The sequence below is a fragment of the Lichenostomus cassidix genome, chromosome 1Aa (assembly GCF_008360975.1).
Source record: "Lichenostomus cassidix isolate B80296 chromosome 1Aa, HeHo_3.0, whole genome shotgun sequence".
NCBI lineage: Eukaryota > Metazoa > Chordata > Aves > Passeriformes > Meliphagidae > Lichenostomus > Lichenostomus cassidix.
The window spans coordinates 56,308,178-56,336,077 of record NC_139480.1 but is presented as its reverse complement, the minus strand read 5'-3'; the positions used below and the strand labels follow the sequence as shown (position 1 = coordinate 56,336,077).

The window sequence follows — 27,900 nt, the reverse complement described above, 5'->3', positions numbered from 1 at the left end:
AGGGGACGTGGCACGTCACTAAGAGCGTGGCACGGCAGATTGCGTGGCAGTTCATGCAGGCAGGGCAAGCAGGTAGGGCAAGTAGGCAGAGCTGCAGTCATCTTCCTGCTAGTGGGGTTTTTATTTTGTGTTGAGGTTTCGGGTTTTTTGTTTGAGTTTATTGGGTTTTTTTCAGCAATGGTCTCCAAACAATCAAAAGGAAAAGGCAGTGGTATTTAACACCTTCTTTGCCTCAATTTTCAACAGAAAGATAGGTTGTCCTCAGGACAACTGTCCTCCTGGGCTAGTAGATGGCATCAGGGAACGGAATAGTCCCCCCTGTTATCCAGGAGGAAGCAGCCAGATGTCGCTGTTGAGCTGCTAGCAGAGTAAGAAGACCCGGGTTCAAAAGGTAGCATCCAGAAGAGGATTTTATTATTTAATTCCATGTTATATAGACTTTTCAAAGGTCACCCGGATTGGTCAGTTTGAAGCCTCCCCCTAGGCCTGACTGGCCAGGCCTGAACTGTCCACATCTGAGAAACTGTTTTTAATAACATCCAAACTTTATCTTTGTTTATAAAACACAGGAAGAAGAGAGAAAAAGTTCCCATGGGAAGGGTCTGTGCTAGCCACAGCCAGAGACCTGCTAAGCCTCTTAGATGCTCACAAATCTATGGGCCCAGATGGGATCCATCCTAGGGTGATGAGGGAGCTGGCAGATGAGGTTGCAAAGCTGCTCTCCACCATTTACCATCAGTCCTGGCTCACTGCAGAGGTCCTGAGGACAGGGAGGGCACATGCCCAGCCCCACAACTCCTGGGCCTACAGGCCTGAAAGACCAAGACCAGGGATACATGCCTTATTTCCAGGGTTCCCTCCAACTGCCCGCTGAGGGAGATGCCTTGGGAAGTACCCGGCTGGGTGGCAGCAAGCAGGCGGCTGCCTGGGGGCTCCTTCTGGCCTCTGACACCCAATTCCTCAGGGCTTCCCACCATCCCATCCCCTTAGGGGCCTCCTGTCCCCTTGCAGCCTCCTGCCACCCACCCCCTCACACATCCCACTCCTGCCTTCCCACTGCCTGGTCCTGTCAGGGCCTCTGCAGCACCTCATTCCAGCACGGCCCCCCACTGCCCTGTCCCCTCAGGGTCTCCCCCAGCCTGGCCACCCTGCCTGGCCGCGGCACAGCCCTGCTGGAGCTCCAGAGGAGCTCGGGATCAAGAGGGGAGCCCTCAGCAATGCAGCCAGCAACACACGGGCAGAGGGACACAGATGGGCTTGCTGGCTGGCAGAGGGCTTGTGGCCATCTCCAGGCACAGTCTCACAGGGATCCCCGCAGCTCCGGCCTCTGCCCACTCGCTCTGGCGCAAGCGTTAAGGCTTCAGCAGGACCACCAAAGGCCAAGGGGCTTCTGGCCACTTTCCCTTCCACACTGCACGCCTGGGCAAATTGCTGAGCACAGGCACACATTGTCTTCCCCTCTTCCCCTATGCCCTGGGGACACTGGGCACCAAAAGAAAGATCCTGGCACTCTGTGTATTATGATACTATCTATATTTTAGAATTATATTAACAATATGAATTATAATAAAACCAAGATAATAATATTAACAATATAGTAACCCTTTTTTAAAGGGCAGAGTAAAGGAAAAGAAAGTTCTGTTAAACACAGATGACCCTGCTAGCTCAGGTGGCCCCAGCACACAGAGCCTCCCACGTTAGTTGTTTGCAGAGCCCCAGCAGCTCAGCCAGCCAAGGCCCCACAGACGAGGCCGTGTCCTCCATGCCCGGCGGAGCAGGTCTTGTAGCCTCTGGATTGTGGAGGGTGGAGGGCTCTCTACTGCCCGGAGGACATACAAAGTTTGCAGTGCCAGGTTTGAAATGGCACTGCTTATGTCTTCCGTCATGTGTTCAAGGGCTGGAACAGAAAGGAAGAGAGCCATGGTCAGAGCCCACATCTGCGGGGACCCGCCGAGACCCTGCTGCCCGGGCAATCCCGGCCAGCCTTTGCCATGGCCAGGAGGGAGCAGGGACCACGGGGATCACCTGGAAGGTGCTGGCCACGAATCCCCCACATGCCCCTTAAATCTCTCTGTGCTCTGCCCACGCCGCCCCTCGTCCACACAGGGCGCAGAGCCATCCCGAGCCGGGACAGGGATTGCAGCTCCCCCCTGCCAGCCCCCGCTGACACCCCGCTGCCCTCACTCACCCTTGCAGAGCTGCTGGAACTCTTCCTGCTGCCCGCTCAAGCGCCGCCCGGCGATCCCTGGGAACACAGAGCCCTGTGTCACAGCCCCAGCGGCACAGCTCCCCCACAGCAGCGCTGCCAGCCCCGGGGCCACACAGCGTCCTGCGCCGGCAGGGCTCAGCCCGGGCCCTTGCCGCATCCTGCCGCCCGAGGAAGGGCACGGCTCCCTGCGAGAGCGGGGCAGCAGGCGGGGCTGGGGCTGAGGCCGAGCTGCGGCAGGGTGGGGAGGGAGCCCGGGCTCGTGGCTCACCCGTGAACCTGATGGCCTCCTCTCGCAGGGGCTCCTGTGGGTTCTCCAGGTAGGGCAGGGCTTGGCGCAGGTGCTCGGCCGCTCGGCTCCTGTCCTCTGCCAGCTGGAGAGAGAGAGCGCCAGGAGGGAAGGCTTGGTGCGGGCTCTGCCCCTTGGCCGGGCTGTCCCTGTAGCCAGCCCTGGCCTCCCCTGCCCGCACAGCTCCGAGGCGCGGCCAGCAGCCGCTGGCGCCGCGCTTTGGAGGGGGCAGCGGTGCCGCCCGGGGAGCCGCATAGCTCCATCGGCTCCCGGCTCGGGGCCAGAGCAGCCTGGAGAAGAGCCCGCGTGGTTCCTGGGTGCAGCAGTGGGCAGGGGCACAGCTGCCAACCCCACACACTGGACACCGGGGGAAGGGGTTTTCTCCAGGCTGGGGCTGTTGCTTCCAGGCCATCCTTACCAGGCACTCGCTGAACTTCCAGAATTTCTCCTTCTTCACCAGCTTTTCAAGACCCCGCCTCCTCAGGAACTTGGTCGCAGAAAGCAGCGCTTCCCGAGAGGCCTGGAGAGCAGCACAGAGCCGGAGATGGCACCACAGCCCAGGGCATGGGACCTGTGTCCCTGTGCCAAGGCCACGAGGAGGCTGCAGCCCGGGAGGCACCAGGGCAGGAGGCAGCTGAGCCACCTCTGAGGGGGAAACCATCAGCCCACGAGTCTTCACCTTTGCCACACGCTGGTTCTCATCGCGGCAGTGGAAGAAGAGTGGGAGCAGGCTCTGGCGCACTTGTGCCTTCAGGGCCGTTTTTCCTTCTTTTACTACAAGAGTCATCAAAGCTTCGAAGACAAACAGGGAGAGCTGCTGCACCTGGCTATCATCCTGTCCCAAAGGGAGAAAAAATGACCTTGGCATCAGCTGCTCTAGGCCCATCCGGGTGCAGGCCTGAAAATGCACGGGGCACAAAGTGCCCGGGCAGCAGCCAGTGCCCATGGCTGGGGCCACAGGGCCTTACGCTGTCGAAGAGTGGCTGGAGCGCCTCAGCCAGCTGCAGGGCGATGGAGCCGGATATCGAGGTAGCATTGTCCAGGACCAAACAGCTGAGTATAACGATGGTCATCCTGACCACGTCGTTATCATGGTCCTGCAGGAGCTCCACAAGGTTTTTAATCAGCCTCCACATTTTTTTGGCCTGTGTGGAACAGAAGACTGTGCAACCCCACCGTGCTGCCACAGGGCCCAGAGGCCAAAGGCCTGTCCCAAAGCACCTGGGCGGCTGAACCGGGAGGCAGGAGAGCTGGGAACAGCTGCCTCAGCTCCCGAAGCCCAGCCAAGCCCAAGTGACTGCATTCCCCAGCCCCACGCTGCCATCAAGGCTTCAGCCACTGCTCCCTTCTCACCATTGAGGGATTGTCAATGACCACGTGGAGGACCTTGAGAGCCTGGCGGCGCATGTCTCTGCGCTCGCTCAGCAGGTGCCTTGACACGAGTTTCATGATGCTGTCACCACATTCACTCAAGTCCATGCAATGGAGGACCTGAAAGGCACAGGCAGTGACGGGGGAGCCGGCCGGCAGGAGCCCAGAATCACACAGGGCTGGGCCCAGGCAGTAGCACAGGGCACAGGCACCATCCCAGGCAGCTGTAGCTACGGGAGGGTAGAGAGCTGGGAGGCAGTGCTGGCCTTCAGGCTCACCTCCACAAGGAAAGCCAAGGCAGGGAAATCCCAGTATGGCGTCTCTTCGCTGAGCATCCCAAGGAGGCAGCATGAGATGCTGCAACACAAGTGCACGGATGCAGTGCGCAGCTCCCTGGCAGACGGAAAATGGCACCAAGACACTGAGGTGGGATGGCAAACCTCTCCCAGGCCTGACTCACAGAGGTCTGGTCTTTCCCACCACCCTGTCAGGGCACCTGGGTGATTTGGGAGGTGGCTGTTCCTGGTCAGCCTCCTCTCCTAGCCTTTTCCGGTCTTCTCTGCCATCCCTCGGTGACAAGGCCCTCTGGGGACTGTGTGGGGCACTCTGGGCACAGGGCACAAATGCCAAGGGCAGTGGGGAGAAGGGGGTGTCACCTGGCCAGCACAGCCACAGCATAGTAGTGGGTGTCAGCACAGAGCAGCGTGTCCCAGCCACACATGCGTTCCATTGCCATCACCACATGCTCACACTGGAGAAGGCAGAGCAGGGCCTTCAGGATCCTCACTGCAAGCCTGTGTGCAGAGCAAAGCCCAGGTCACACTGGCAGCACTGGATCTTGTGTGGGGACACGGGAGGGGCAGGAGGACTGGGATGGAGCACCTGTTGGGGTTGATGGCAAGGCCATGTTGCTCCTGGCATCCCTTCCACAAGTTATCGACCTCCTCTGGCATGTCCAATGTGCTGAAGAACGCTTGGAACAGCAGACGCACAAAGAGTTGGGGGAAAAGCTCTATCAGTATGTGTGGGCAGCAGGGCTCCTCTTGGAGGATCTTCCACATCACCACAGTTGCCTGCAAAGGACAAACCACCCTGAGACAGCGTTCAGTGCCAAGGTGTCCATGGGGCAGGGTCTGAGTGTGGGAGGGAGAGGCCAGGGGAGACGCAGGGGGAGCACCGGGCCTGGTGCCCCTGAACTGCACTTAGCCCAGGTTTCAGCCCAGTGCCTGAGGCAGGGAGATGCAGTGGGGGAAGGAGGATGGAGGGGTGCTGGAGAGGCGGCCTGGGGGTGAGAAAAAGCCAGTTCCGCAAACTCACAGCCAGTGCAAAGACATCCGTGTTGTCCCCATCAGCAGTGCACGTGCTGTACTTTGGCCAGCTCCTCAGCACATCCAGGAGAGTCAGCATCGCCGGCTCTGCAGCTCTGGGTGAGGACATGATCGCTCTCCACATGCTACTGGCAGCTCTGCAGGGTCAGAGCTCTGTCTCAGGAGGGTGTCGGACACAGCACCGTGGCCTGGGCAGCTGTGGGGGTCTGGGCTGGCTGCCAGCCCTGCTTCTGCCCACTGCCTCTCACCAGCCACACCCAGGCAGCCCAGCCATGTAGGGACAGACCCCTGAGGGGCAGGGAGGGAGTATGGCAGCAGGCTCAGGGGCTGACATGCCAGAGCTGGAAAATGGAGCCAGAGTGCCCTGGAACCCTCTTTTAGTCAGACACCTGGGACAGGCTCGATGGGATGATGGGCTGGTGAGCCCTGAGCCCTCTGGTGGGCAAGAGGTGGGCCTCAGGTGGGCCCTGTACCTGTCACATGATGGGGCCGCACGCAGGAGGGCTACCACCACATCAGAGATGTATGCCTCCGTCAGCTCCAGCAGGGTATGGTCCAGCCTGTGCTCACCAGGCTCATTGGTCTTGAGCCAGTGGTGGATGTACCTCACTATGGCTGGCACCTGGAGAAGGCCCAGGGAGAGCTGGAAAGCTGCCAGAGGGAGTAATGTCCCCAGCTTCCCCAGAGAAGTGCTTCCCTTGCCACCACACTGTGATGGCCTCAAAGGCTTAAAGGGACCAGCGGGCGTGCCTTGGGAGGCCAAGTGATTCCTGGAGGACTCCAGCTCTGGCCACAGGCTGCTTACTTGCTTTCGACTGGAAATACCCTTCTCCACTAGCAAATCCAGCAGGGCAGCACTGGTCTCGGATCTGAAGATATCCGAGAACGCAATGACCTTAGTGCCCCTGTCGCTGGTCTCTTTCTTATGAACAGTCTTGATGAATTTGCAAACCATCTGTAGGAGGAAGGGCAAGAAGAGAGGGATGTTCCACGGAGTTCTCCAAGCATGGTGCTAGGCTGAGCAGTGACAGCAGGCCCAGCCCAGGTGGGGATGGCTGCAGCTACCTGCGCTGTTTCGCGGAAGCGGCCATGGGCAGGGTCCTGCTGTTGTGTCTGGTCCGTGCCTGCATCTGGCAAAGAGCGAGCACAGCCAGAGCTGAAGGGCTGCAGGAGACGCCAGAGAGCACAGGCCAGCCCTGCACTGCCCAGGCAGGGACAGCCCTGGGATGCCCAGGGGATGGAGCATGGCTGCAGGGGGCAGGGGTGGCTATCCAGCCTATCTATTGGCATGTCCCCAGGGCATGAGATGGGATGGGATGGGATGGGATGGGATGGGATGGGATGGGATGGGATGGGATGGGATGGGATGGGATGGGATGGGATGGGGCCAACCTTGCTGCAGGCACCAGCCCTGTGGCCCAGCTCTGCCACTCACCCTCCTGCAGTGGCTGCAACTGCTCCTCCTCTCCAGGCTGCTGTGCTGGGGCAGCTCCTGGGTCTTCTTCCTCCTCCTTCACCCAGGCCAGCTTGGGCTCACTTGGGGGTTTCTGCTCCATGTCACTGACTGGAATAAGCCTCGGGAAAGCTCCAGGTCAGCAAGTCCTGCAGTTGTGCCTTGAAGACATCTGCAAGAGAGAAGTCTTGGAAAGGCTACAGGACAGCAAGTCCTGCACTCTGGTCTCGAGGGCTCCTGCCACAAGGACAGGAGACTCCTCGTCAAGGATTGTGCTCAGCAAGTCCCACGGTCTGGCCTCGAGGGCACTGGCCGCAGAGATGGGAGAGCCTCGGAAAAGCTCCGGGTCACCAAGTTCCGCGGTCTAGCCTTGAGGGCACCTCCAAAAGAGAAGCTTTGAGGAGGCCACAGGTCACCAAGTCCTGTGGTCTGACCTCAAGGTCACCTGCAGGAGTAATGCCTTTGAAAAGCCCCAGGTTAGAAAGGAACAAGTGCGCTGTGCAAGGGCTCCTCGTGGCAACGCTTTGTCCCATCCTGTTGTGTCATGTGCTCCGAGCACTGTGGCATGGCCGTGTTGCTGCCAGCACCTATGTCACAACGTGTCACAAAGGGCCCTTGCACACACTGCTGCCTGCCCTGGAGCTGCCCCCACCCCACCCAAAGTGGCCCAGGTTGGGAGGAATCTGTTGCCCCAAGTGTCCAAGACAGCCTGAGAGGAACCTTAGGAACAGCTCAGACAAGAAGCAAATGCTCCCCTGCTCTACGGGCTCAGGGCAGCAGAAGGAGCACCCAGGGCTGCCGACGCATCTGCAGTGGGAAGGGCACAGGGCCTTCCACTGAAGCTGGCATGGCCTCCTTGGGACAAGTCCTGGCTGCTGGCCATCCCAAACATGGGGGCATGACACACACAAGGAGCTTTTGAAGGAACTAAAGAGAAAAAAGAGCATGTATCACCTTTGGAAGGAGGGCCAGGTATCTCAGGAAATGCTTAAGGGAGTTGCTAGGTCATGTAGCAAAAAAATTGGAGAGGCAAAAGCCCAGTTAGAACTCAATATGGCCTCTTCTGTGAAGGACAATAAAAAAGCAATTTATATATTATTAGCAAAAGGAAGGGCAAGGACAAGCTCCATTCTCTTAGATGCAGGAGATAATTTAGAAACTAAAGATGAGGAAAAGGAAGAGGTACTTAACACCTTCTTTGCCTCAATTTTCAACAGAAAGACAGGTTGTCCTCATGACAGCTGTCCTCCTGGGCTGGTAAATGGTGTCAGGGAACAGAATAGTCCCCCCTGTTATCCAGGAGGAAGCAGTCAGAGACCTGCTAAGCCTCTTAGATGCTCACAGATCTATGGGACCAGATGGGATCCATCCTAGGGTGATAAGGGAGCTGGCAGATGAGGTTGCAAAGCTGCTCTCCACCATTTACCATCAGTCCTGGCTCACCGGGGAGGTTCCAGATGACTGGAAGCTGCCCAATGTGATGCCCATCCACAAGAAGGGCCAAAAGGAGGATCTGGGAAACTCCAGGCCTGTCAGCCTGACCTCAGTGCCTGGCAAGATTATGGAACAGATCACCTTGAGTGCCATCACACAGCACCTACAGGATGGCCAGGGGATCAGAGCCAGCCAGCATGGGTTTAGGAGGGGCAGGTCATGCTTGACCAGGCTGATCTCCTTTTATGACCAGGTGACCCTCCTGGTGGATGCTGGAAAGGCTGTGGATGTTGCCTACCTGGACTTCAGCAAAGTCTTTGACACCATGACCCACAGCATTCCTTGGAAAAGCTAGCAGCCCACAGCTTGGACAGGTGCACTCTTCTTCTGCTGGGTTAAGAACTGGATGGCTGGCTGGGCCCAGAGTGGTGGTGAATGGTGCTGCATCCAGTTGGTGGCCAGTCACTGTGGTGTCCCCCAGGGATCTGTGCTGGGGCCAGTCCTGTTTAATATCTTCACTGATGATCTGGATGAGGGGATTGAGTCCTCCATCAGTACTTTTGCAGATGACACCAAGCTGTGAGTATGTAGCGATCTACTGGAGGGTAGGAGGGCTCTGCAGAGGGACCTGGACAGGCTGGATCTAGGGCTGAATCCAATGAGGTTTAACAAGTCCCAGTGCTGAGTCCTGCACTTTGGCCACAACAACCCCTGCAGCGCTACAGGCTGGGGACAGAGTGGCTGGACAGTAGCCAGGTAGAAAGGGACCTGAAGCCACTGATGGACAGCAGGCTAGACATGAGCCAGCAGTGTGCCCAGGTGGCCAAGAAGGCAAATGGCGTCCTGGCCTGGATCAGGAATAGTGTGGCCAGCAGGAGCAGGGAGGTCACTCTTCCCCTGTATTTGGCACTGGTGAGGCTGCAGCTTGAGTGCTGTGTCCAGTCTGGGCCCCTCATTTTAAGAAGGTTGTTGAGACACTCAGACACCTCCAGATGATGGCAACAAGGCTGCTGAAGGGCCTGGAACACAAACCCAATGAAGAACGGCTGAGGGAGGTGGGGTTGTTGAGCCTGGAAAAAAGGAGGCTCAGGGGAGACCTTCTCACTCTCTACAACTACCTGAAAGGTGGTTGTAGCCAGTTGGAGGTCAATCTCTTCTCCTGGGCAACCATGGACACAATGAGAGGACACAGTCTTAAGCTGCACCAGGGGAAGTTTAGGGTAGATGTTAGGAAAAAATTCTTCACTGAAAGAGTGTTTGGGCACTGGAATCATTTGCCCAATAGTGTGGTGGTGGAGTCACCGTCCCTGCAGGTGTTTAAAAAAGGACTGGATGTGGCCCTCAGTGCCATGGTTCAGTTGATGAGCAGGTGGTAGGGCATAGGTAGGACCTGATGATCTCAAAGGTCTTTTCCAACCTAGTTCATTCTGTGATTCTGTAATCCGTGCTGGCTACTCCTAATCACCTTCTTGTCTTCCATGTGGGTAGAGGTGGCCTCTATCTCCTTTCCAGGGATTGAGGTGAGGCTGACTGGCCATTAGTTCCCAGAATGGCTTACTACATATTCCCCCTTTAACATGTACCTGTAAGGCCCCAATAAAAGGACTTTACTGGGGTTCATGTACTCTGGGTTTGACACACAGGAGAAATACTGACCAGATATTCTCAAGAGGTCAAAACAAGACAAAAGTTTATTTGCAAACTTCAGAACAATCAGGGAACTTTGGCAAAAGGTTTACTACAACATCCTGTCAACATAAAACACTTCCCACAGCATTAATTTGGCCCATTTAAGATCGCAAACTTCAAATCTGTAGAACAAAATTTTTTAAGAAGTGGGAATTAGAACACGAAGAAAGAAAGAAAGACAGAAAACATACAGAAAAGCACATACAGCTACCAACTCCTGTGTTCCAGCAGTGTTCAGATAGAAACTCCAAGAGGAAGGTAGGGTCCAGATGAATATTCTGGCCTCCTGCTCAGCCTTAAATACACCTTGGCCTTCATGGGCCCTTTCTTCAGGTGGGTCTTCTGGTCATTTGGCCACTCAGGAGCTGAGCTAGGGCAGAGTGGGGCACTGACTCCGGTGTGCCAATGATTGGCAGCTTTACCAGGCTATGATACAGGCTCTAGGGCTGGGGGATGTGGGGCAGTTCACTGCCTCACCATGGCAAGGCCCAACCTGCCCCCTCCCACGGACCCATGCATCTCAAAATGTCTCGAGACATCTCTTTCCAGTCTCAGGCAACCACCCCGTGGCTCAAGACATTTACTGGAACTGTCTCCGAAACTGTGGGTGTCAGAAAAGATGCCAGTTTAAAAATTTTGTATAACTTCAGTCAAAAAGTTCTGCTTATCCTTACCCTGGAAAAAGGAATTTTAGGTTTCTTCCAGGGCAGTCTGGTGGACTCAGCATATCAACAGACTGGGAGGAACCCAAAGATAAAGGCAATCAGCAGAACATCAGCAGGACATCAGTGGCTATCTAAAACCCCAGAGCACCTCCAGCAAGAGTGAAGACATCCTGGCCCAGAAAGGACTGATAAAAAAACTGAAGAATGAAGAATCTAATTAACATCAGAAGTGAAGAGATTCAGATCCAATAGGAAACTGAATACTGGGGGTTTGCTCAACTTTGAACCAATGAACACTGACCCAGTACTTTTCTATATATTTTTACTGTATAAAATACCTGAAAACTCAAGTAAAAGCTATGTACCATAGGATGATTCTCTCTGCACCCCTGGGCTATGTGTGGAAGAGATGATTTCTGTGGTACATCCTGGCCAGAAGAACATCCTGGCCAGATAATAAAGTAATGCCTTGACTCTCTAACATTAAAAATGTTGTTGGAGAGTTTTTGTTTTTCCCGCAGATTCGGTGACAATTATTGACAACCCAGATGGGACGATGCTGTTGAGTACTCCACGGACTCCGGGATTGTGAGTGCCTCCCCATTCTCTCTGGATGAAACGGAGATTTCATCCAGAGAGACCTCTCGGTCCCCGGAATCCAGTGAGTCCAACACAAGATCCCGTGGTTTTTTGTTTAAGGCATTACTTTGGGGTAAATTACAAGGGTGATGGTTTAATTAGACACTAGAAAAATCACTAGTGATGCATGCATGTTGTCTCGGTTTCCTACTGAGTCTAGGTGCTGAACTCCTGTGTTTCCAAGTTGGAGTCTCGGTTGCCTTAGTTATGAGTTCGAGTCTTGGTGTCATCTTCCTGCGTTTCCGAGTTCGAGTCTCGGTTGCACTGGTTCCAGGTTCGAGTCTGGGTTGTCTCGGTTCCGAGTTAGAGTCTCGGTGCGCGGTGTTTCTGAGTTGGAGTCTCGGATTGTCTCCATTCTGAGTTCAAGTCTCAGTGTCCAGCTGCCACACAGTTTCAGGTTCGAGTCTCAATGCCTAGCTAAAACACAATTGCAGTTTGTATTTGAAATGGAGGTAGAACTATAAGCGCTTTAAAATTGTTTAGAAAAGTTCTGGCATGCATGAGTGTCGTGTGTGTGTTTTACTGGTATAAAAACCCACACGGGGACACCCATGAAATATAAATAACTTGCTGAGTGTTGAAACCTTCTGAATGATTGTGGAATCATTGTGTGTGCTGTTCTCTGCATGTGCTAATAAGTATACCTCTGCGACATCTGTGTGTGTGTAACTGGCATTTGCAAGCCAAAACCCCTCTTTGTGCTGTTTTGGTAGCAACATAATTTGATATGGGTTCAAAGTTATCTTCACCTATTCGAGAAGGAGGTATACCCAGGAGTTCACCTCTGGGCTGTATTTTGCAAAATTGGAAAAAGTTTAAAGGCCACCCTTAAACCCATAAACAGTTAATGGAATATTGTAACTTCTGGTGGCCCGGTTATCTATAATAAGGAAAAATGGCCTTGTAACGGGTGTTTGGATTCTGATACAACTTTACAGCTACTGCTATATTGCCAGAAAGAAAAAAAAAGTGGAATGAAATACCTTACATAGATTTGTTTTGTGAATTGAAGAATGACTTAGATTTACTAAAGAAATGTGGTTTGTTACCTAGGGAGCCAAAGCAGTCTGTGATACTGACTTTAAAGGATAATAGAAGTGAATCTCTGGAATATGGTTGTGTAGAATGTTCTAGTGGAACGAGGTGTCAAAAGCATGATTCTGTAGAGGAAGAGATTGAATCTTTAGTATCTCCTGCAAGAAGAGAGAGGGGGCAGCTGCCGGGGAGCCTCCCACAGCATGGGATGAAGAGGGAGCGAGTGGGCATGTTGAAGGTGAAGGGATGCTGAGAGTCCAGTTGCAGGTAGAACCTGAAATGGAATCAGAGACAGGAATGGGGAAAGGGAGGTAATTCAAGTGCCACTCCAGCAAGCTGCCGGGGCAGAAGGACCAGTCACTGTTAAGGTGCCTTTTTCAGTAGCAGATTTGAAGTCCTGAAAAGAGCTCACAAAATCATATAGAAAAGATCCTAAATAAGTGTTAAAAACATAACTTTTAAATGTCTGATTTGAGTGTGTGCCAATCAAGTATTGTTTTAGATGCTTTTGGGTGTGTTTGCTTGGCTGAACTGTTTCAAGCAGCCAGAGGAGTTTCCTTAGAGGAGATGTCAAAACCAAGCTTTGCCTGCTTGCAGAGAAGGGCAACAGAACCGGTTATGTTGCAAAATAAAACTACCTAGCAAAAACATAAGAATTTCCAAAGCGGGGTGGGGGGGTGGAGGGAAGAAGCAAGAATTCATCCTTCTCCCCACTCTAACATGTTATCACTGTGCAAGTTTGGTTTAATGTCATTAACAACTTTGAATGTCCAAGTGTATCCTCATTAGATAAACAGCTAGGTGTGTCCAAACGTGAGACAAGGAGCCACTCAAGCCACAGAAGCAAGAAGAACTGATGACTTCCCTTGCAACTGTAAGATCTATGGCCAGATACTCCTCTCTTATGTGAATAAAATCAACTCCTGACAAAGAGGAACACGAAAGAACCATATTGGACAATATAATAAACAGTAAATCTGTTAAAAGCTGCAACGCCAAAATGAAATGCATTGGATGATTTTGCTTTTTATGTTTCCAGAATAGTGTTACCCACAGTGTTCCTGGATCAAGTCAGCTATCCTAGCAAAACCAAATAATTGTAACACGTATGCCTTCAGATGCAAAAAGTAAGTAAGCCAGAAAACAAAAAAGAGTGGTACCCTTTTTAACACACGCACATAAAACAACATCCACGTTAATAACTGGCTTATAGACTTAAATCTAAATTCACAAAATTGAGATATAACCATGTGTCAATCAGACAAAACCAATTTTCTTTAAATTGAAAAGGTTTCAAAAGGAATAGCTGGCTAGTCTAACAAAGTGCTAAGACCAAGTGAGTTCTATTAATTGTCACATTTCTAACTGTTGTTGTTAATGTGTATTTGTTTGTCTAGTGTTTGGGAATGCTAGGTCCCATAGAAGGAAGTTACTGCCTTTGAGAAATTGCTAAAGATCATAGACCAATTTGCCAGAGCTTTGCAGCTTATAGATGCTTTTAAATTTTAAATGGCAATTACAATTCGTACGAATTCCTGTATACTTTCCTGTTTCCTTTTTGCTGTTCTGCTAAAATTCCCACCAAAAGGGGAGAGGGAAGATGATAGTTTAATTAGATCACAAGCAGGGAAAACTAACAATTCAAGAGTCCTAGTCAGTTTATATTTATATGAATTCCACTATGCTTTCCTCTTTTCTTTCTGCTCTGTTTGCTAGAAATTCCACCAAAGCGGAGAGGAAAGGTACCCCAATTAAATCACAAATGGAAAAAACTATCAGTAGTCCTGATCAGTGTCATGAGCCATAAAATTGGCTACCAAAAACTGAAAAGATTACTGTCTCTGAAACACTTCAGGATGCCTGTGTGTGTGTGTGGAGGGGGCAGGTCAGGCCTTGCCCTGGTGAGACAGTGAACTGCTCCTCACCCCACCCCAGAGCATCCCACCCTGCAGTGGGGCCAGACAAGGACACAGCAGGGGCAGTGCTCCATTCTTCCCATCCCTGACTCCAGAGAAACCCAGAAAGCAATTCCCACTGGGAGATGGAAAGCCTGAGAACACAAAAGGGAATTAACATTCCCCTTTAAATTTATACATAACTGCTTTTCTGCATGTTCTCTGACTTTCTTTTTTCTTCAAAATATTTCTATATATTCTCTGTCTTGCCTTTTTTCAAAACATTTCTATATAATCTCTGTCTCATCAAAATTTTCAACTAGTATTGGTTGAGTCAATTTATTATGTGGAAGTGACCTTAAAATTCAGGTAACTTCAAAGGGGGGGATTTGTTGGAAAATATACCAAGTTAAAAAATTTTGTAAAACTTTTGTCAAAAAGTTTTGTTTGTCTTTACCCTGGGAAAAGGAATTTTAGGTTTCTTTCCAGGGCATTGTTCTACCAGATGCAGTCTGGTGGACTCAGCATATCAACAGACTGGGAGGAACCCAAAGATAAAGGCAATCAGCAGACCATCAGCAGGACATCAGTGGCTATCTAAAACCCCAGAGCACCTCCAGCAAGAGTGAAGACATCCTGGCCCAGAAAGGACTGATAAAAAAACTGAAGAATGAAGAATCTAATTAACATCAGAAGTGAAGAGATTCAGATCCAATAGGAAACTGAATACTGGGGGTTTGCTCAACTTTGAACCAATGAACACTGACCCAGTACTTTTCTATATATTTTTACTGTATAAAATATCTGAAAAATCGAGTAAAAGCTATATATCATAGGATGATTCTCTCTGCACCCCTGGGCTATGTATGGAAGAGATGATTTCTGTGGTACATCCTGGCCAGATAATAAAGTAATGCCTTGACTCTCTAACATTAACAATGTTGTTGAAGGGTTTTTATTTTTCCCGCAGATTCGGTGACACAGCCTTAAGATTATGAAAATGGGGAGTTTGGTCTCAACTCAAACCCATAAAATGGCATCATAAAGGTTGTCGTCTTGCCTTTAAACCAGAAAATAACGATTCCCCATCAGTTGATACCCCTAAATCAAGAAAAGGCAGGTTTTCCTTCAATTGGTACCCTTAAAATCAGAGGTGAATGGGGATCCTCTCCACTTTAAATAGACAATAATGGAAAAGGAGCTTTTCCCCTCAAACCCCTCTTTTTCCTGGGGTCACTGGGATGCGCCAGGGAGGGATTGGGATGGGACTGAGGGCACTTGTGAGGGACTGAAGGCACTGGGATGGGACTGGGAAGATGAAATCAAAAAGAGAAACAGAAAAGATCTTCCCTGCACCTCCATGCGCTGCCCACCTGCTCAGGTGCAAAAGACGGGTTTTGATCGCAGAGAGATCCAAAGAGACGAGCAGCAGAACCTACACCCATGTCACACGGATACCGAGAGGCGGGAAAAGCCCGTTCGGGCTCGGTGCTGAGGGGATGCCTGACGCGCAGCCCGGCCGCGGGCCGACAGCAACTTTGGGTGCTGCCGCTCGCCGTACGTGCAGCGAGGCCGGGCCGGGCGGAGCGGGGCGGAGCTCGGCCATGGCGGGGCACGGCGGCGGCGGCAGGGCGCGGGGTCGCTTCGCCGTGGTGGGCGGCGGCATCGCGGGGGTCACCTGCGCCGAGAAGGTAACAGCGGCCGCGCCGTGCGCACGGTGCTCTCCCTGCCCCGTCCCCCCGCTCCCCGCCCTGCCCGCTTGGCCGGGAGCTGCCCCATGGCATCCGGGAGGCTCCGGGGCCCGTGCGGAGCCGCAGCCTGCCGCTGGGGGAGCGGGACTGCCCTGCCGCCCGCCTGCCTGGGCGGCGTGACCGCCTCGGGTCAGGATGTGCGCTGTCCTAGACACTGATCTGCGCAGTAATTGCATAAATAGTCGCTTGTGTGCAGTAGTTCCGTGCTCTGCCCTGCACCCTCCTGATCCCCACCTTCCCCGTTTCTTAAAAATGATTTGTCTCGCTTGGAAAAACTAAAGCCAAACGCAGCCCCAGCATAGCAGTGTTGTAACATAACTATATTTATTTATTTGTTAGTAACATAACTATATTTACTAGAAATACGTCTCGAGGTTCAAACCTGGTAAGGTTATTTGGAAGCGGTTTACGGACGGTTCATAGAAAGAGAGTCACAACTTCGTAACTGCAGAAAGCTGGCATTGTGTGCGCTTATCCAGAGTCAGGGACTTAGGATTCCTGCAGGAATTATTCCTCATCAACATAAAGGACTGTGCTGCAGCCGAGCAGCCTTCAGGCTGCTGTGATGTGCTCCTTTTAATCAATGCTGCTCAGTTTTTATCGGATCCCTGGTTTAGGGCTGTATACCTCATCGAGCTCTCTGTGAGCCCAAGCCTTAGAAGTAAATTAATCTGTTTCGTGTTCTCAAGAGTTTTGTCGGTTTTAAAGTAATGGTAACTGGAGGTAATTTTGTACCTGTAGGATGAAGTTATGTGGGTATTAGTTTGGTGAGGAACATTTTATCTGTTAGAACTGCAGAGCAGTTTAGGATGTTTCGGATGCGTGTGTTCTCTTGTGATGTTAGGGTCCCTCTGGATGGCATCCCTTCCCTCTGGATGGAATTCCTTCCCTCCTACAGCACCACTTGTCTTGGTCTACCTGTCACTTTGCCGAGTGATGCACAATTAAAATGGGAATTCTTCCCTTTGGTTTGGGCCTTTAAAAGTCTTTCATTGCTTAATAGCACCCTGAAGATGATAATCCATTTATCAGTTTACTAAATAGGGTTTAAAATATGCAATAGAAAATACCATTTCCTCTGGGAAAATGAAACCTGCAAAAAATTAGTCACTGCTGTGCAGTAAAAAAATGTGTATTCAGCAGCTGAGTGTCTCCAGAAACCACATCACAGTCTGATCCATCAGATGGCCTTTGGAATATTGTGACAATAAAGTTGTCCTTTACACTATGGCTGCAGTTCTTGAAGGCATATTTATGTGTGAATGAACTGAAATGCTGGGTCTCCACATTCTCATCACTCATTATCCTTCTGTTATCTTGAAATAGTGTTTATTCAATAAGATTCTAGAAGATGAAAGTAATGTATTAACACATACTGCTTTTCACCAGTAGTTTTGTTGTGTTAAACTCAAAGTCAGATGATGACTCTCATAAAGTTTCTGTTTCTTTACAAGCTGGCTGCAGAATTCCCATCAGAAGACATTTTCCTAATGACAGCCTCCCCAGTTATAAAAGCTGTAACTAATTTCAAGCAGGTAAGAGAGAATTTTTCATACAGTAAGACATCTTCAGAGTTTATATGTGCAGATAATGTAGAACCCAATGGTAAAAATGCCCATGACTTCGAGCTTGTTTTCATATTAGTGTGATTGCAGTGGTGTTAGTAGGATTGATGAGCTATTTTATAGTGGAGTTAGTAAGACTGATGATCTATTTTATAATGATCCATTATGAGTAATTGGTGAATATAGTCAGACCATTCAAGCAAAGGCTGGGTACTTACATGGTTGAAGTGTGTTCTGAGTTACTGAATCTTTATTTCACTGCTTCATTAGTGAGTGCTCTGTTTAAGCACTGAAATGGTATTGTAGTCTTGCTCTTGTTTGAATTTGGGGCAGAAACATCCTTCTGACAAGTAGCAAAAGAAGGGATAGCCTTTTGGAAAATTGCTTTGAGCTTTATCTACTCCAGCAGCTGGTGATTCAGTGATACCTTTCCTGGTAGTTTGAAGAAGAAATTCAAATCCATGCATGAATTCAGATTTGTGGCTACTAGGGTCATTAAGCTGAGTCTGAGAGCTCTCTGTGAGATTGCTGGAGTGACACCCATCTAAAGAATGCCTTCTGGAAGTGCTGACAGCAGTGCCAGGAGTGTCCAGTAAAGACATTTGCATAGTCCAGCATTGTGAAGTCTGTAATTCGTGTCAGCAGAAACTTATGTATTTGAAGAATAAAGGAATAGCTAAGCACTACTTGAAGGCAGCAGCATGTAAGTTTTTCACGTGAGCATCTTATTTTCTCTCTGAATTGCAAGCGTGGTGTGGCTTTCGGTTCTTAGCTGTGTTCCAAACTCTGAATATTCAATAAAGTAGCAGGCCTAGAGGTTTCCATGCAGCCACTCTATTTTGGTAAAAACCCAAAATTGGCATAACTTGCTTGAATGTTTTTCAAGTTCTGGTTTGCCTCTTTGGGGTTTTTATTTTGTTTGTGTTTGTTTTCTGTTTGGTGTTGTCCATTTCCCGCCAGGTCTCTGAAATATCAGGTAGTGGCTCTGGATGAGTTATTTTAGCAAAGTTATAACAAACAGAAAAACAGGATTTTAACACTACATCAAATAAGTTAAAATGCAGTTGCAACAACTCTGATAATAGTCTTATTTATGGAATAAAACATTGTACGAGTTAGAGCACCTGTCAGGGTTCTCAATTTTTGCTTAATTTCTATTTTTAGGATTGAAATTCTCTGTAGTACTTTTACTCTTTAACCAGGAACAGGCATGAAAAGATTTTGTATTGAGAAAGGAACTTTTAGCAGTTATATAACACATTTTCAGGCAATATGGGCTTTATGTTCTGGCTTTTTTACTGGAAATGACCACAGCACCTTCTGTCACAAGCTTTAGAAACAGAGATGGAGAAATGACCCATATTTTTAAATACCTCTCTTTCTCCTACAGGTTTCCAAAACACTTGAGGAATTTGATGTCGAAGAGCAACCAAGCTCCCTATTAGAAAAACGATATCCCAATATTAGAGTTATACAGTCTGGAGTAAAACAGTTGAAAAGTGATGAACATGTAAGCTAATCTTTTCTTTTTTATTTGGTTTTTCAAGTTATGTATATAAAAAATAATTTAAGAAGTAGTTGAATGTTTAGGTTGAGAAATTTTGTTCAAGAACATTCTTGTGATTGAAGTGTTAAATTAGCAAAAGTACAAGAAATTACTCCTAACTCTAATTTCACTTACTGCTTAACACTGTTTTCCAAGTAGAAATATGTAGAGGGGACAAAATAAATCTTGAAAGAACCAATGCTTCCACATTTTCTTCCTTCCTTTTAGTAGGAAATACGGTGCAAGTATGAGCAATGAACAGCATGTACACACCCTTGTTAGCTCTGTGTCAACATGTTATTTTTCACTTCACAGCATGTATGAGAAACTCCCATTCACATCCAAAACTAGTTTTGCTCACTTTTAAGTTTTGGAGATGTAATTTCAGTTACATTCTGCTAACATTCTTAATTCAATGGTTTTCTTATATCATTAATAGGAAGCTGTTTTAGTTTAGGTCTTAGTGGAGACAAATAATTCATGTATGTGGATTTGGAGGATCTCTTGCCCAAAACCACTTTAAACTATGCAACTTCTAGTTTGTAGAACAACAAATAATGTCGTAAAATATTAAAATTTAAGGTCATTCTTAGACTGCTGTAGTTTGTTTAGTCCTTCCACTTTTTCTTCAGCAAAGAACAGATTTGCAATATTTCTACATGTGTCTTATACTATGCCTGCTTAACACAGATCTGCTGGTGTTGCAATGTTTTGAATGAAACTCTGAATTGCTGATGTATAGTGGTACACAGTTCTGTTCCTGGGGCCAGAGGGGCATTGGTCACACACTTCTCTTCTGGCATAGCCAGTTAGTACAAAGTGCCACCAAGTGGTAAACTTGATCTTGCTTGGAGTGCACTGTGTTCACTTCCCATTTTATAGGTCATTTACTGGTGGTGAGTGTGGTGGGAATAAATGACACACAGTCAGTGAGAGTGTGAAGGCTTGTTCCTTAAGAAGCCCTTTACAGCTTTTAACACCTGCAAATTACTATTATATATTATATATTATATATTATATATTATATATTATATATAAAATACATTAAGGAAAGAGAAAGCTGATGTTCTCTTAGATGTCTTGATTTAGATGAATTCTCTTAGATGAACTGATTTTTCTTTTCTCTTCATTGGTAACAGAAAATTTACACTGAAGATGGGAAGGAATACATATATGAAAAACTTTGCCTGTGTGCTGGAGCCAAACCAAAATTAATTGTTGAAGGAAACCCGTATGTGTTAGGAATCCGGGATACTGACAGTGCACAGGTAAATGTGTTTTGGACATAAAAATGTGAATTATATTCCTGTGTCTGGTGCAAAATACCAAAATTATTGTGGAGTGAAATGGAGAAGCAGAAAATAATGTTTGTTGTTATATTTTCTTAAATAGGAACATTTTCACTAGCAGAAAAACAGCCTTATAATGCCACTAAGTAAATTAATTAGCCACGACATTTGTTAAGTTTACAGATAGCTCATACACAGTATTTCTAACATGATAATATGGACTAAACAATATCCTTTCACCCTCCAGATAGAATCCCATCTGAAAATACAAACAGGAAGTAGGCACCAGTAGAAACTCCCCTGGGAAGGTGTGTCTGGTATATGGTACAAAGGGCTGCTTCTTACAGTGGAAAGCTACTGAAGGAATGACTTTGTATTCTCTTCTAGTTCTACTGTAGCTTCTCCTCATTGTACAGAACAGAGTTAGTTATAGCCAAAGATGTGGAAAAGTTTTCACCTGAGAAACGACTTAATAAAGAATTAAGCTTGGAAGCCAAACTTGAAGGTTCACTGCTCTAGGTCCTCAGAATTAGAGGAGGTGGGGTGAGAGTGAGAATGAGAGTGAGAGTCTCAGTCAGAGTCAGAGTGAGCACTGCTTCTCTGTAACATGAACTTAATCAAATGAAGTTGGACCTTGAGGATGAAAAAAGGAGTTGCATTTTCAAATAATCTGTAGTGAAACTGGAATTGTTGTTTGTTACAAGAACAGCTTCTGTTACAGATCTCAGCCTAACTATATGTGTATCAGTAGTCTGAGAAAATCAAAATAAGACTAAGAGCAAGAAAATACAGAAAAGGGTGTAGTTGATCAGTGTGAGGGAACATGCTGTAAGTTCTAATTGACATTTTTCCTTTCTTAATGCAGGCTTTTCAGAAGAATTTGGCTCAAGCTGAGAGAATAGTGGTGGTAGGAAATGGTGGGATTGCCCTTGAATTAGTGTAAGTAAACAATGAAGATTTTAAAGGATGCATATTCAAACAAAATCTTTAACAATGCAATGTTAAATCTAGTGTACATTAGTTTGGGAGAAGGTTGACTTAAAAAATTGTAGCTCTTAAAGCATTTAGTAGCAAAACTGATTACAATTTTTTTTCTGCAGTATAGTTACTGACTCAGAAAATTAGGACAGCTCTAGAAAAAGCTTTGACACATAGATATCAAGAATATACAGTTCACATTCCCCGTAGTGCAAGCACAATCCAAATGCCTGTTTTTAGCAGTGGGAGTCTGGCAGAAATGCACTTCTTTTTCATTATGGGAGCAGGAAATACTAATTATTACTATTATAAATTTGATCTGCTCCCCTGTCACCCCATGCCCAAGTTAAGTCAAGGTTGTGTTGCTGAGAAAGTATGACTTGCCAACTTGAAGAGATAATTTTTAATGGCTTCCTTATGTAAATATTTAGAAGTGGATTTGATAGGTTGGAAAGTCTTGGATCCCTTAGTTCTGGCTTCTGGAAGGAAACTTGACACACTTCTTGTGCTGCTAACAGTCAGATCCTTTTCAGGCAGTCTGTCACTTTATCCCTTGTTTAAATGTTCACAGGTATGAAGTTCAAGGCTGTGAAGTAATCTGGGCTATCAAAGACAGAGCCATTGGGAACACTTTCTTTGATGCAGGAGCAGCTGAATTTCTCATTCCAAAGCTCACTGCTGGAAGCCAGGAGACTCCAATCGAGTGTAAAAGAACCAAGTACATGGTGGAAGGTATGGAGGTTGAGTTTCCTGACACTGCAGCAGCAGCAGCATTTCATATCAAAGGCAGTCTTAAAATCAGTGAATTTAGCAGGTTGGAATAAGGCTTACTGTTACCATTAATGGCATTTCCTTCTACAAAAACTAAAAGCAAAGCAATATAAAAACATCTCAAATTTATGTAGACAGAATGTAATACAGTTACTTGCAAACTGTAAAAAAGTGCTTACCTTTGTGCCAACTTTACATTAACTCCCCACATTCCTTCTGCTGAAGAACTTGTTCTGTTTTCTATATTGTTTTGATGTGAATTATGTCAGCATTGTATAGGAAGGAGCTGTCACATAAGGTATTGGAGGAGCAGATGAAACCTCACAGAACTTTATTTATTACAGATGGAGTGGGACTGCAGTCTCAGAAACAACAGTTAACTAGGACTGTGTGAGCAATCATCACACAAACAGATATATTACCAAATTCATAACAAAAAGAAGTACATGGTTGTAGACATCAGGCAGGAAAAATAAGGATATTACACACCTTCATCTTCCCTTTTGACAGCCAGATGGTATTTTTCTATTTAGAATCCTTGTTCTGAATTCTATGGACAAGGAAGGATGCACACTAAATCTGATACACTCCATCTTCCTTCAGGAAGTGAGGAAAGATCCACAGCAGCATCAGCCAAACTGGGTAGTGCTTTAGGCCCCGACTGGCACGAGGGTTTACACCTTAAAGGAACTAAAGAGGTATGGGTATAACCTCCTTTCATATTTGTTTGAATGTTGTGGGCATGAACATTGTGAAGTTTCATGTTTGCAATAAAACAAAAACGCTCACGTTTAAGCTGTTAGGTGTTTGCATCTGTTTTGCATTTAAAAAACGACCTGTCAAGGGTGATCAGTCACAGATTCTACAGAAGTGGCTTTACAATACCAGCTAAAGGATGTTTAGGATATTTAGCAGCTTAATTAGCAGTGGTTTGGCTGTTGAAGGCTGTGGAACTGTATTTGTGTAGTGGAGAATAATGCAAGGCCCAAATTCACAAAACAATTTAGAGAAATAGGTAACTTTCCAGCTTCTGACTTGAGCTCAGGATATGGTTGAAATGTGGGTTGAAAGTACAGAAAATTTGTTTTCTTTTTATAGTTTTTAGAACATGAACAAATTATTATTACCAGAATTTAATTCATGGTAGAAAAACAAAGGATTTGCAATCCTGAAAGACAGAAAAGATGAGTTTACTTTATTCTGCTCTGCTAAGTTTTGAACTCTCTTCCTGTAAGCTCAGGGGAACTTGAATATGTTTTCTGCATGCCAGAAAAATCTAAGTTGTTACAAAATTACAAGGAACATCAGATATCTGCTGAAAAAGCAGGTAAATTGCCATTGGCTGTGGTTAGCTCTGTGCCAAACAGAGGAAAAAATGTGGGAATTCCGTTAGTGGACTGGGATATATGGTGGGGGGTTTTCCAGTTTAGTAATACCAATTTAGGTGAAGATATACTTTCTATTAACCATCTTGTGATTGCCAATCATTATAACTTTGTCAATCTTTCTTTAGTTTTCTCACAAAGTACATATTGAAATATTGTGTGAAGTAAAGAAAATACACTTACAGCAAGAATTTATCCAACTGCAGCGGACTTCCTTGACTTTTCCTAAAGGAGAAAAAAATGTAGAACCAGATGAGGGTGAGTGCCAGTGCTGATAAAATAGAGATAAATCTGTGCTGGAGCATGTTTGATCATGTTTGCTATTTTAAAGCAAATAGAGATTTGAAAAATAAATCTTTTATCTCTATAAGTTGAGGTCTAGAAATTTATACTAATCAAATTTATGGGCTGCAATTAAATGACAAAATCTTATGGGTCAGACTTTTTTCCACAATATAACTGAAATCCTGTACTCAGAATATTCCATCCTTGCCACAGTCCAATCAAGTAATATTTTAATAGTGAAGTTAGAAGAAAAAAAAAACAAACAATATTTTGTGTCAAAACTAAAGTAAACCTTCAAAGTAGAGGAAAGTATCCTTTTTTTTTCATGGATAATTATGCCCATAAATTCCACCTAATTAAAATTAATATTTAAAATGCTGTTTTAGTAATCAGTTACTTTCATCGTAAGTCAAATCTGTGACATTCTTTTTGTTTTAGAGGCACTTCCTGTCCATCTTTAATCTTATAGAATATTTATAATCTTAAAGAATATTTGGCAATTGCATACTTGAGAGAATATCCCACAGGACCCAGTATTTTCACCTTGCAAATGAGAGCTTTGATTCAGGAAAATTCCAGAGAAAGTTATTAGTAGGGCTTGGAGCTAAGATCCAAAATATTTTTTCTCTGAGTGACAGTAAGAAATGTTTTAGGTGGCCTCTGATATTTTTTTTCTTTTTTTTTTTAAATTTCCGTTTTTCTCTATCTGTTCAGTTACCTAAAAGGTTTGGGTTTTCTTTCTTTTTATATCATATCATATCAAACACATAATTAATAAAATAACTTCTGTTGGTTACATTCTCAGGGCAAAATTTTCCCCTTTTTCAGTGCTGTGGCCTGTATATGTGGAATTAACTAATGGAAAAATTTATGGATGCAATTTCATTGTCAGTGCAACTGGAGTAGTGCCAAATGTTGAGCCATTTCTTGATGGCAATAATGTAAGTATGCTGATTTCTTCTGGAGCTTTTTAAGTAAGGTAAAATAAACTTTTGCAGCTGATTTATGCTTCTGTTCTGACATAAAACATGGTTTGCTAAAGATGTAAATATTGTGCAGCATCTTAAAATCAGACAGGTACATTTATACTGAAAGATCCCACATGGTAAAAACATGTTTGATTTTTGGTCTTGGTTTATGATATTGCTCTCCAGGTATATATACACAGTATATATGCAGTATAAACTGTTAAACAAAGACAGAAAGGATCCGTATAATTGGCTAATGTGGCAAAAATGTGGAATAATTTTCATGTTAATTCTGCACTGTATTCTTACCTCATAAATCTTGACATTTTTTTCTGGGAAGGAAGCAGTTATTCCCAGTATTTTTTCATCTGGGACACTGAACTGTCAAGGTATTCATGTTCACTGAGGGAAGTCACCCTGAATCAGCACCCAAATGTGGATGGTGATTCTGGTGTGTGAATTTCCAGGCCTTGAGATCATTCTGTCTCTGTGTTTGGTGTCTGCTCAGCAACAACTAAAACATCCTTGGGTTATTAACTGGTTTTGTCACAAATCTAACAGATAGCCCCATGCAAGCTACTACTAAGAAAATTATCCAGATAAAACCAGGACGTTGGGGTATTTGGTGTTTAGTGGTGCCATCTGATTGTAAGTAGAAGGCTGTGCTCTCATTAAAGCAAGAGAAATGCTGAAAACACAGATCTGATGTTGAGCCATGAGGTATTTCCAGGCCTATGCTACAAGCTTAGATCAGGAATTAAGTTTTGCAATGGTATTTTCTTCCCTTGTCAAAAATACCAAATGAACTCTTAAGAGTGAGTGCCCTTGTAACACACAGTGTGATTTGAAATTCGGCAAGCCCTGTTACTTCCTTGCCTAGGTATCAGCAATAGTCCTTTAAAAACCTGTGCTGTGCTTGAGAGATAATAATAACAATAATGCTTTGTACCTTCCGTGGAGGTGTTGCCGCTTGGGATGGTTTCACGTTAAATAATAAAGTAGTAGATGATTGCTTAAGGTGGAGGAAGTTGAATGACTCAGTTGAAATGATTCCTTTTCTCCTTCAGTTTGCTGTGGCTGAGGACGGAGGACTGAAGGTGGACAAGCACATGCACACGTCACTGCCAGATGTGTACGCAGCTGGAGACATCTGCACAGCAGCATGGGAGCCAAGCCCCGTGTGGCACCAGGTACAGCCTCGGGTGAGCCTCAGGGAATTACACACCAGTGCACACACCAGGCAGTGCAGGGTTAAGCAAGGGATAATCCTGGGGCTGTTGATGACAGTTGTAGGGAGGTGGCTGGAAAGCATGTCTGGCCTTGCTGAGGAGGGAGTGAGTGTGGTCGTGGTGCAGTGACAAGCTTGTGACTTAAAGCTTCCCAATTTTCTCTTGCAGATGAGGCTGTGGACCCAAGCTCGGCAGATGGGATGGTATGCAGCCAAGTGCATGGCAGCAGATGCTTTAGGGGAACCTATTGATATGGACTTCAGCTTTGAACTATTTGCTCACGTTACAAAATTTTTCAATTACAAGGTAAATACAGTCTGATAGTCATAAACCACTGAGTAACACATACTGCGTGCTTATGTTCACTTGCTGACACTGAGCAGATGCTCAGTATTGACAAAACAGGTTTCTTTATATGGTAATGAATCTTTGCTTAGATTTTCTCCATCCATACAAATGTGTCTATTTAAAGGGGTAGATTTTTGAGTCCACTGTGGATTTGCAAGCCAGCGGCGGGGGGAGGGACCCTAGGGACAAGTATTTCCATGTTTGCATCACTTTTGAGGCCCAGACCTGTTAGCAGCAGAAAATGATAAAAGTCAACTGCACTGTTCTGAGAGCTTTTTGTTTTCCCTTTTCCTTCTGCTAGGTGGTGGTTTTGGGAAAGTACAATGCTCAGGGCTTGGGCACCAACCATGAGCTGATGTTGAGGTGTACCAAGGGACATGAGTATGTGAAGGTGGTGATGCAGAATGGCCGAATGATGGGAGCTGTGCTGATTGGGGAAACAGACTTGGAAGAAACCTTTGAAAACTTAATTTTAAATCAAATGGATCTTTCAGCCTACGGTGAAGATCTTCTAAATCCAGATATTGATATAGAAGATTATTTTGATTGAATAAAACCCCATTTCCATTTTGGATCAAACTTTGATACCAGCTAATACATCTTATAAAACTGTTTTCTCAGGATTACTGGAAATGAGGGATAAATGCAGTTCTCTGTTAAGATTTTGGGTTGATTTTACCCAAATACTTACTGGGTACTGCCAGAAGGTGCCAGCTAATGCTGCAATTTGTCAAGCTGACTCATATGAACTGAGAACAGTTTATGGGCACAGGGTGCTCAGAGCTCTTGGTGCTTGGAATATAGGTTGCAAATATATGGCCTTATCCCCCCCCCTTTTTTTTTCTTTTTCCCCCCATAAGTTTACTTCTGAAAAAAATGTATTTTCTGCTCAGTTAAGTATGGAGCACAAGCTTTGCACAATGAAAGCCAGGATGAGATGGCATGATTTTGTTCTACAGTTGCTGCTTGGGAGTTGCTATTTATTTAGGGTCAAACTGGGAACAACTGATTGTGCTCCACTCAATGCAAAGGTGGCAGTGTGTGTTGAGACTGCTACCAGACAAATCACTTCCATTAAGAGAACAACTGTTTTTAACTAAATTAATTAAATTTTTGGCAAAGGTCTCAGTTAAATGATGGCTGAAGGACTGTAGGCTTTAGTAACTGTCACAATTGTAAAATCAATTGAAAAATAAAGATGAAGAGCATGTTCTTAATGATACTTGTTTTATATTTTTGTTACATATGTATGTGCTGGGGGAGGAAGGGAGAACCAAAATGCAACCACCCAGAACTTGCCTTTTTGATCTTTGGCTGCGAAGATGTTAAAAACAAGTAAATAAAAATGAATCTAGCACTCAGCATTGTGTGTGCCTGAGAAGGCCTGCAGGCAGCAGGAGCTGTTGAGTCTTTCCCAGGCTGGCAGGTTCTCTTGTTTGTAACCTTAAATTTAGGTACTTCGAAAAGCACAGAAGTAATACATTTCTATTTGAAGAACAAGCTAGAGAAATCCAGTTCTGAAGGCAACAGATATATTTCAAAGGGATAAATACACATAATATTTCACTCAAATATATACAGTATTTCACTCAAATATGCCACAGTGGGTGTAGGGACACATCTCCCTGCACAGAACTGCAGTGCTGGCAATGCCCACGTGGGCTGGAACAAGCAGCAGCTTTGACCCAGGCAGGGCTCCAGAGGAAGGATGCTGCAGCATCCCAAGTCTCTGGCTGTCCAGTGTCACTCCGTGGGACTGCAGTGCAGTCACTGGTGAAGGA

General features: G+C 46.3%; 2 protein-coding genes and 2 long non-coding RNA genes across 10 annotated transcripts; 2 read left to right on the top strand and 2 right to left on the bottom strand.

Moving 5' to 3' along the window:
* Positions 1-8: 8 nt before the first annotated feature.
* LOC146443944 (uncharacterized) lies at positions 9-10,925 on the top strand. The gene is made up of 2 exons (XR_014849379.1): positions 9-706; positions 8,035-10,925. It is a non-coding gene; the product is annotated as an uncharacterized LOC146443944 (long non-coding RNA).
* Positions 1,519-7,237, bottom strand: LOC146443945 (maestro heat-like repeat-containing protein family member 7). Of its 4 annotated transcripts, none has more exons than XM_085049167.1 (15): positions 6,630-7,236; positions 6,260-6,324; positions 6,000-6,149; positions 5,668-5,816; positions 5,184-5,331; positions 4,749-4,939; positions 4,523-4,660; positions 4,145-4,259; positions 3,849-3,986; positions 3,464-3,640; positions 3,175-3,330; positions 2,914-3,015; positions 2,478-2,580; positions 2,189-2,245; positions 1,519-1,897 (listed from the first exon to the last, which is right to left on the bottom strand). In XM_085049167.1, the coding sequence occupies exons 1-15, from the start codon at positions 6,748-6,750 to the stop codon at positions 1,698-1,700; spliced, it is 2,010 nt and encodes a 669-aa protein (XP_084905293.1). In that variant the 5' UTR covers positions 6,751-7,236; the 3' UTR covers positions 1,519-1,697. The 4 variants fall into 4 exon arrangements, with proteins under 4 accessions (XP_084905293.1, XP_084905291.1, XP_084905290.1 ...); XM_085049165.1 differs by having other exon boundaries at positions 2,478-3,015; positions 6,630-6,819; positions 7,082-7,232; XM_085049164.1 differs by having other exon boundaries at positions 2,478-3,015; positions 6,630-7,237.
* Positions 9,755-15,606, bottom strand: LOC146443943 (uncharacterized). Its single transcript, XR_014849378.1, has 2 exons — positions 15,378-15,606; positions 9,755-11,491 (listed from the first exon to the last, which is right to left on the bottom strand). It is a non-coding gene; the product is annotated as an uncharacterized LOC146443943 (long non-coding RNA).
* PYROXD1 (pyridine nucleotide-disulphide oxidoreductase domain 1) lies at positions 15,576-27,336 on the top strand. 4 transcript variants are annotated; one of them, XM_085049176.1, is made up of 12 exons: positions 15,576-15,695; positions 17,210-17,290; positions 18,711-18,830; positions 20,006-20,134; positions 21,021-21,094; positions 21,705-21,865; positions 22,508-22,602; positions 23,418-23,547; positions 24,403-24,515; positions 25,610-25,732; positions 25,940-26,077; positions 26,421-27,336. In XM_085049176.1, exons 1-12 carry the CDS (start codon positions 15,609-15,611, stop codon positions 26,667-26,669), a joined length of 1,500 nt encoding a protein of 499 aa, XP_084905302.1. In that variant the 5' UTR covers positions 15,576-15,608; the 3' UTR covers positions 26,670-27,336. The 4 variants fall into 4 exon arrangements, with proteins under 4 accessions (XP_084905302.1, XP_084905301.1, XP_084905300.1 ...); XM_085049175.1 differs by having other exon boundaries at positions 25,610-25,744; XM_085049174.1 differs by having other exon boundaries at positions 15,607-15,695; positions 17,192-17,290.
* Positions 27,337-27,900: the final 564 nt, after the last annotated feature.

Excerpts from the sequence above, each read along its gene's own strand:
- PYROXD1 (XM_085049172.1), top strand. The coding sequence starts at position 15,609 with ATGGCGGGGCACGGCGGCGGCGGCAGGGCGCGGGGTCGCTTCGCCGTG. Across the intron at positions 17,291-18,710 it reads CTGTAACTAATTTCAAGCAG|GTTTCCAAAACACTTGAGGA; the intron begins GTAAGAGAGAAT and ends TTTCTCCTACAG. Across the intron at positions 21,095-21,704 it reads GGGATTGCCCTTGAATTAGT|GTATGAAGTTCAAGGCTGTG; the intron begins GTAAGTAAACAA and ends AAATGTTCACAG.
- LOC146443945 (XM_085049164.1), bottom strand. The coding sequence starts at position 6,750 with ATGGAGCAGAAACCCCCAAGTGAGCCCAAGCTGGCCTGGGTGAAGGAG. Across the intron at positions 4,661-4,748 it reads CTTGCCATCAACCCCAACAG|GCTTGCAGTGAGGATCCTGA; the intron begins GTGCTCCATCCC and ends CTCTGCACACAG. Across the intron at positions 3,987-4,144 it reads CCTTGGCTTTCCTTGTGGAG|GTCCTCCATTGCATGGACTT; the intron begins GTGAGCCTGAAG and ends TGTGCCTTTCAG.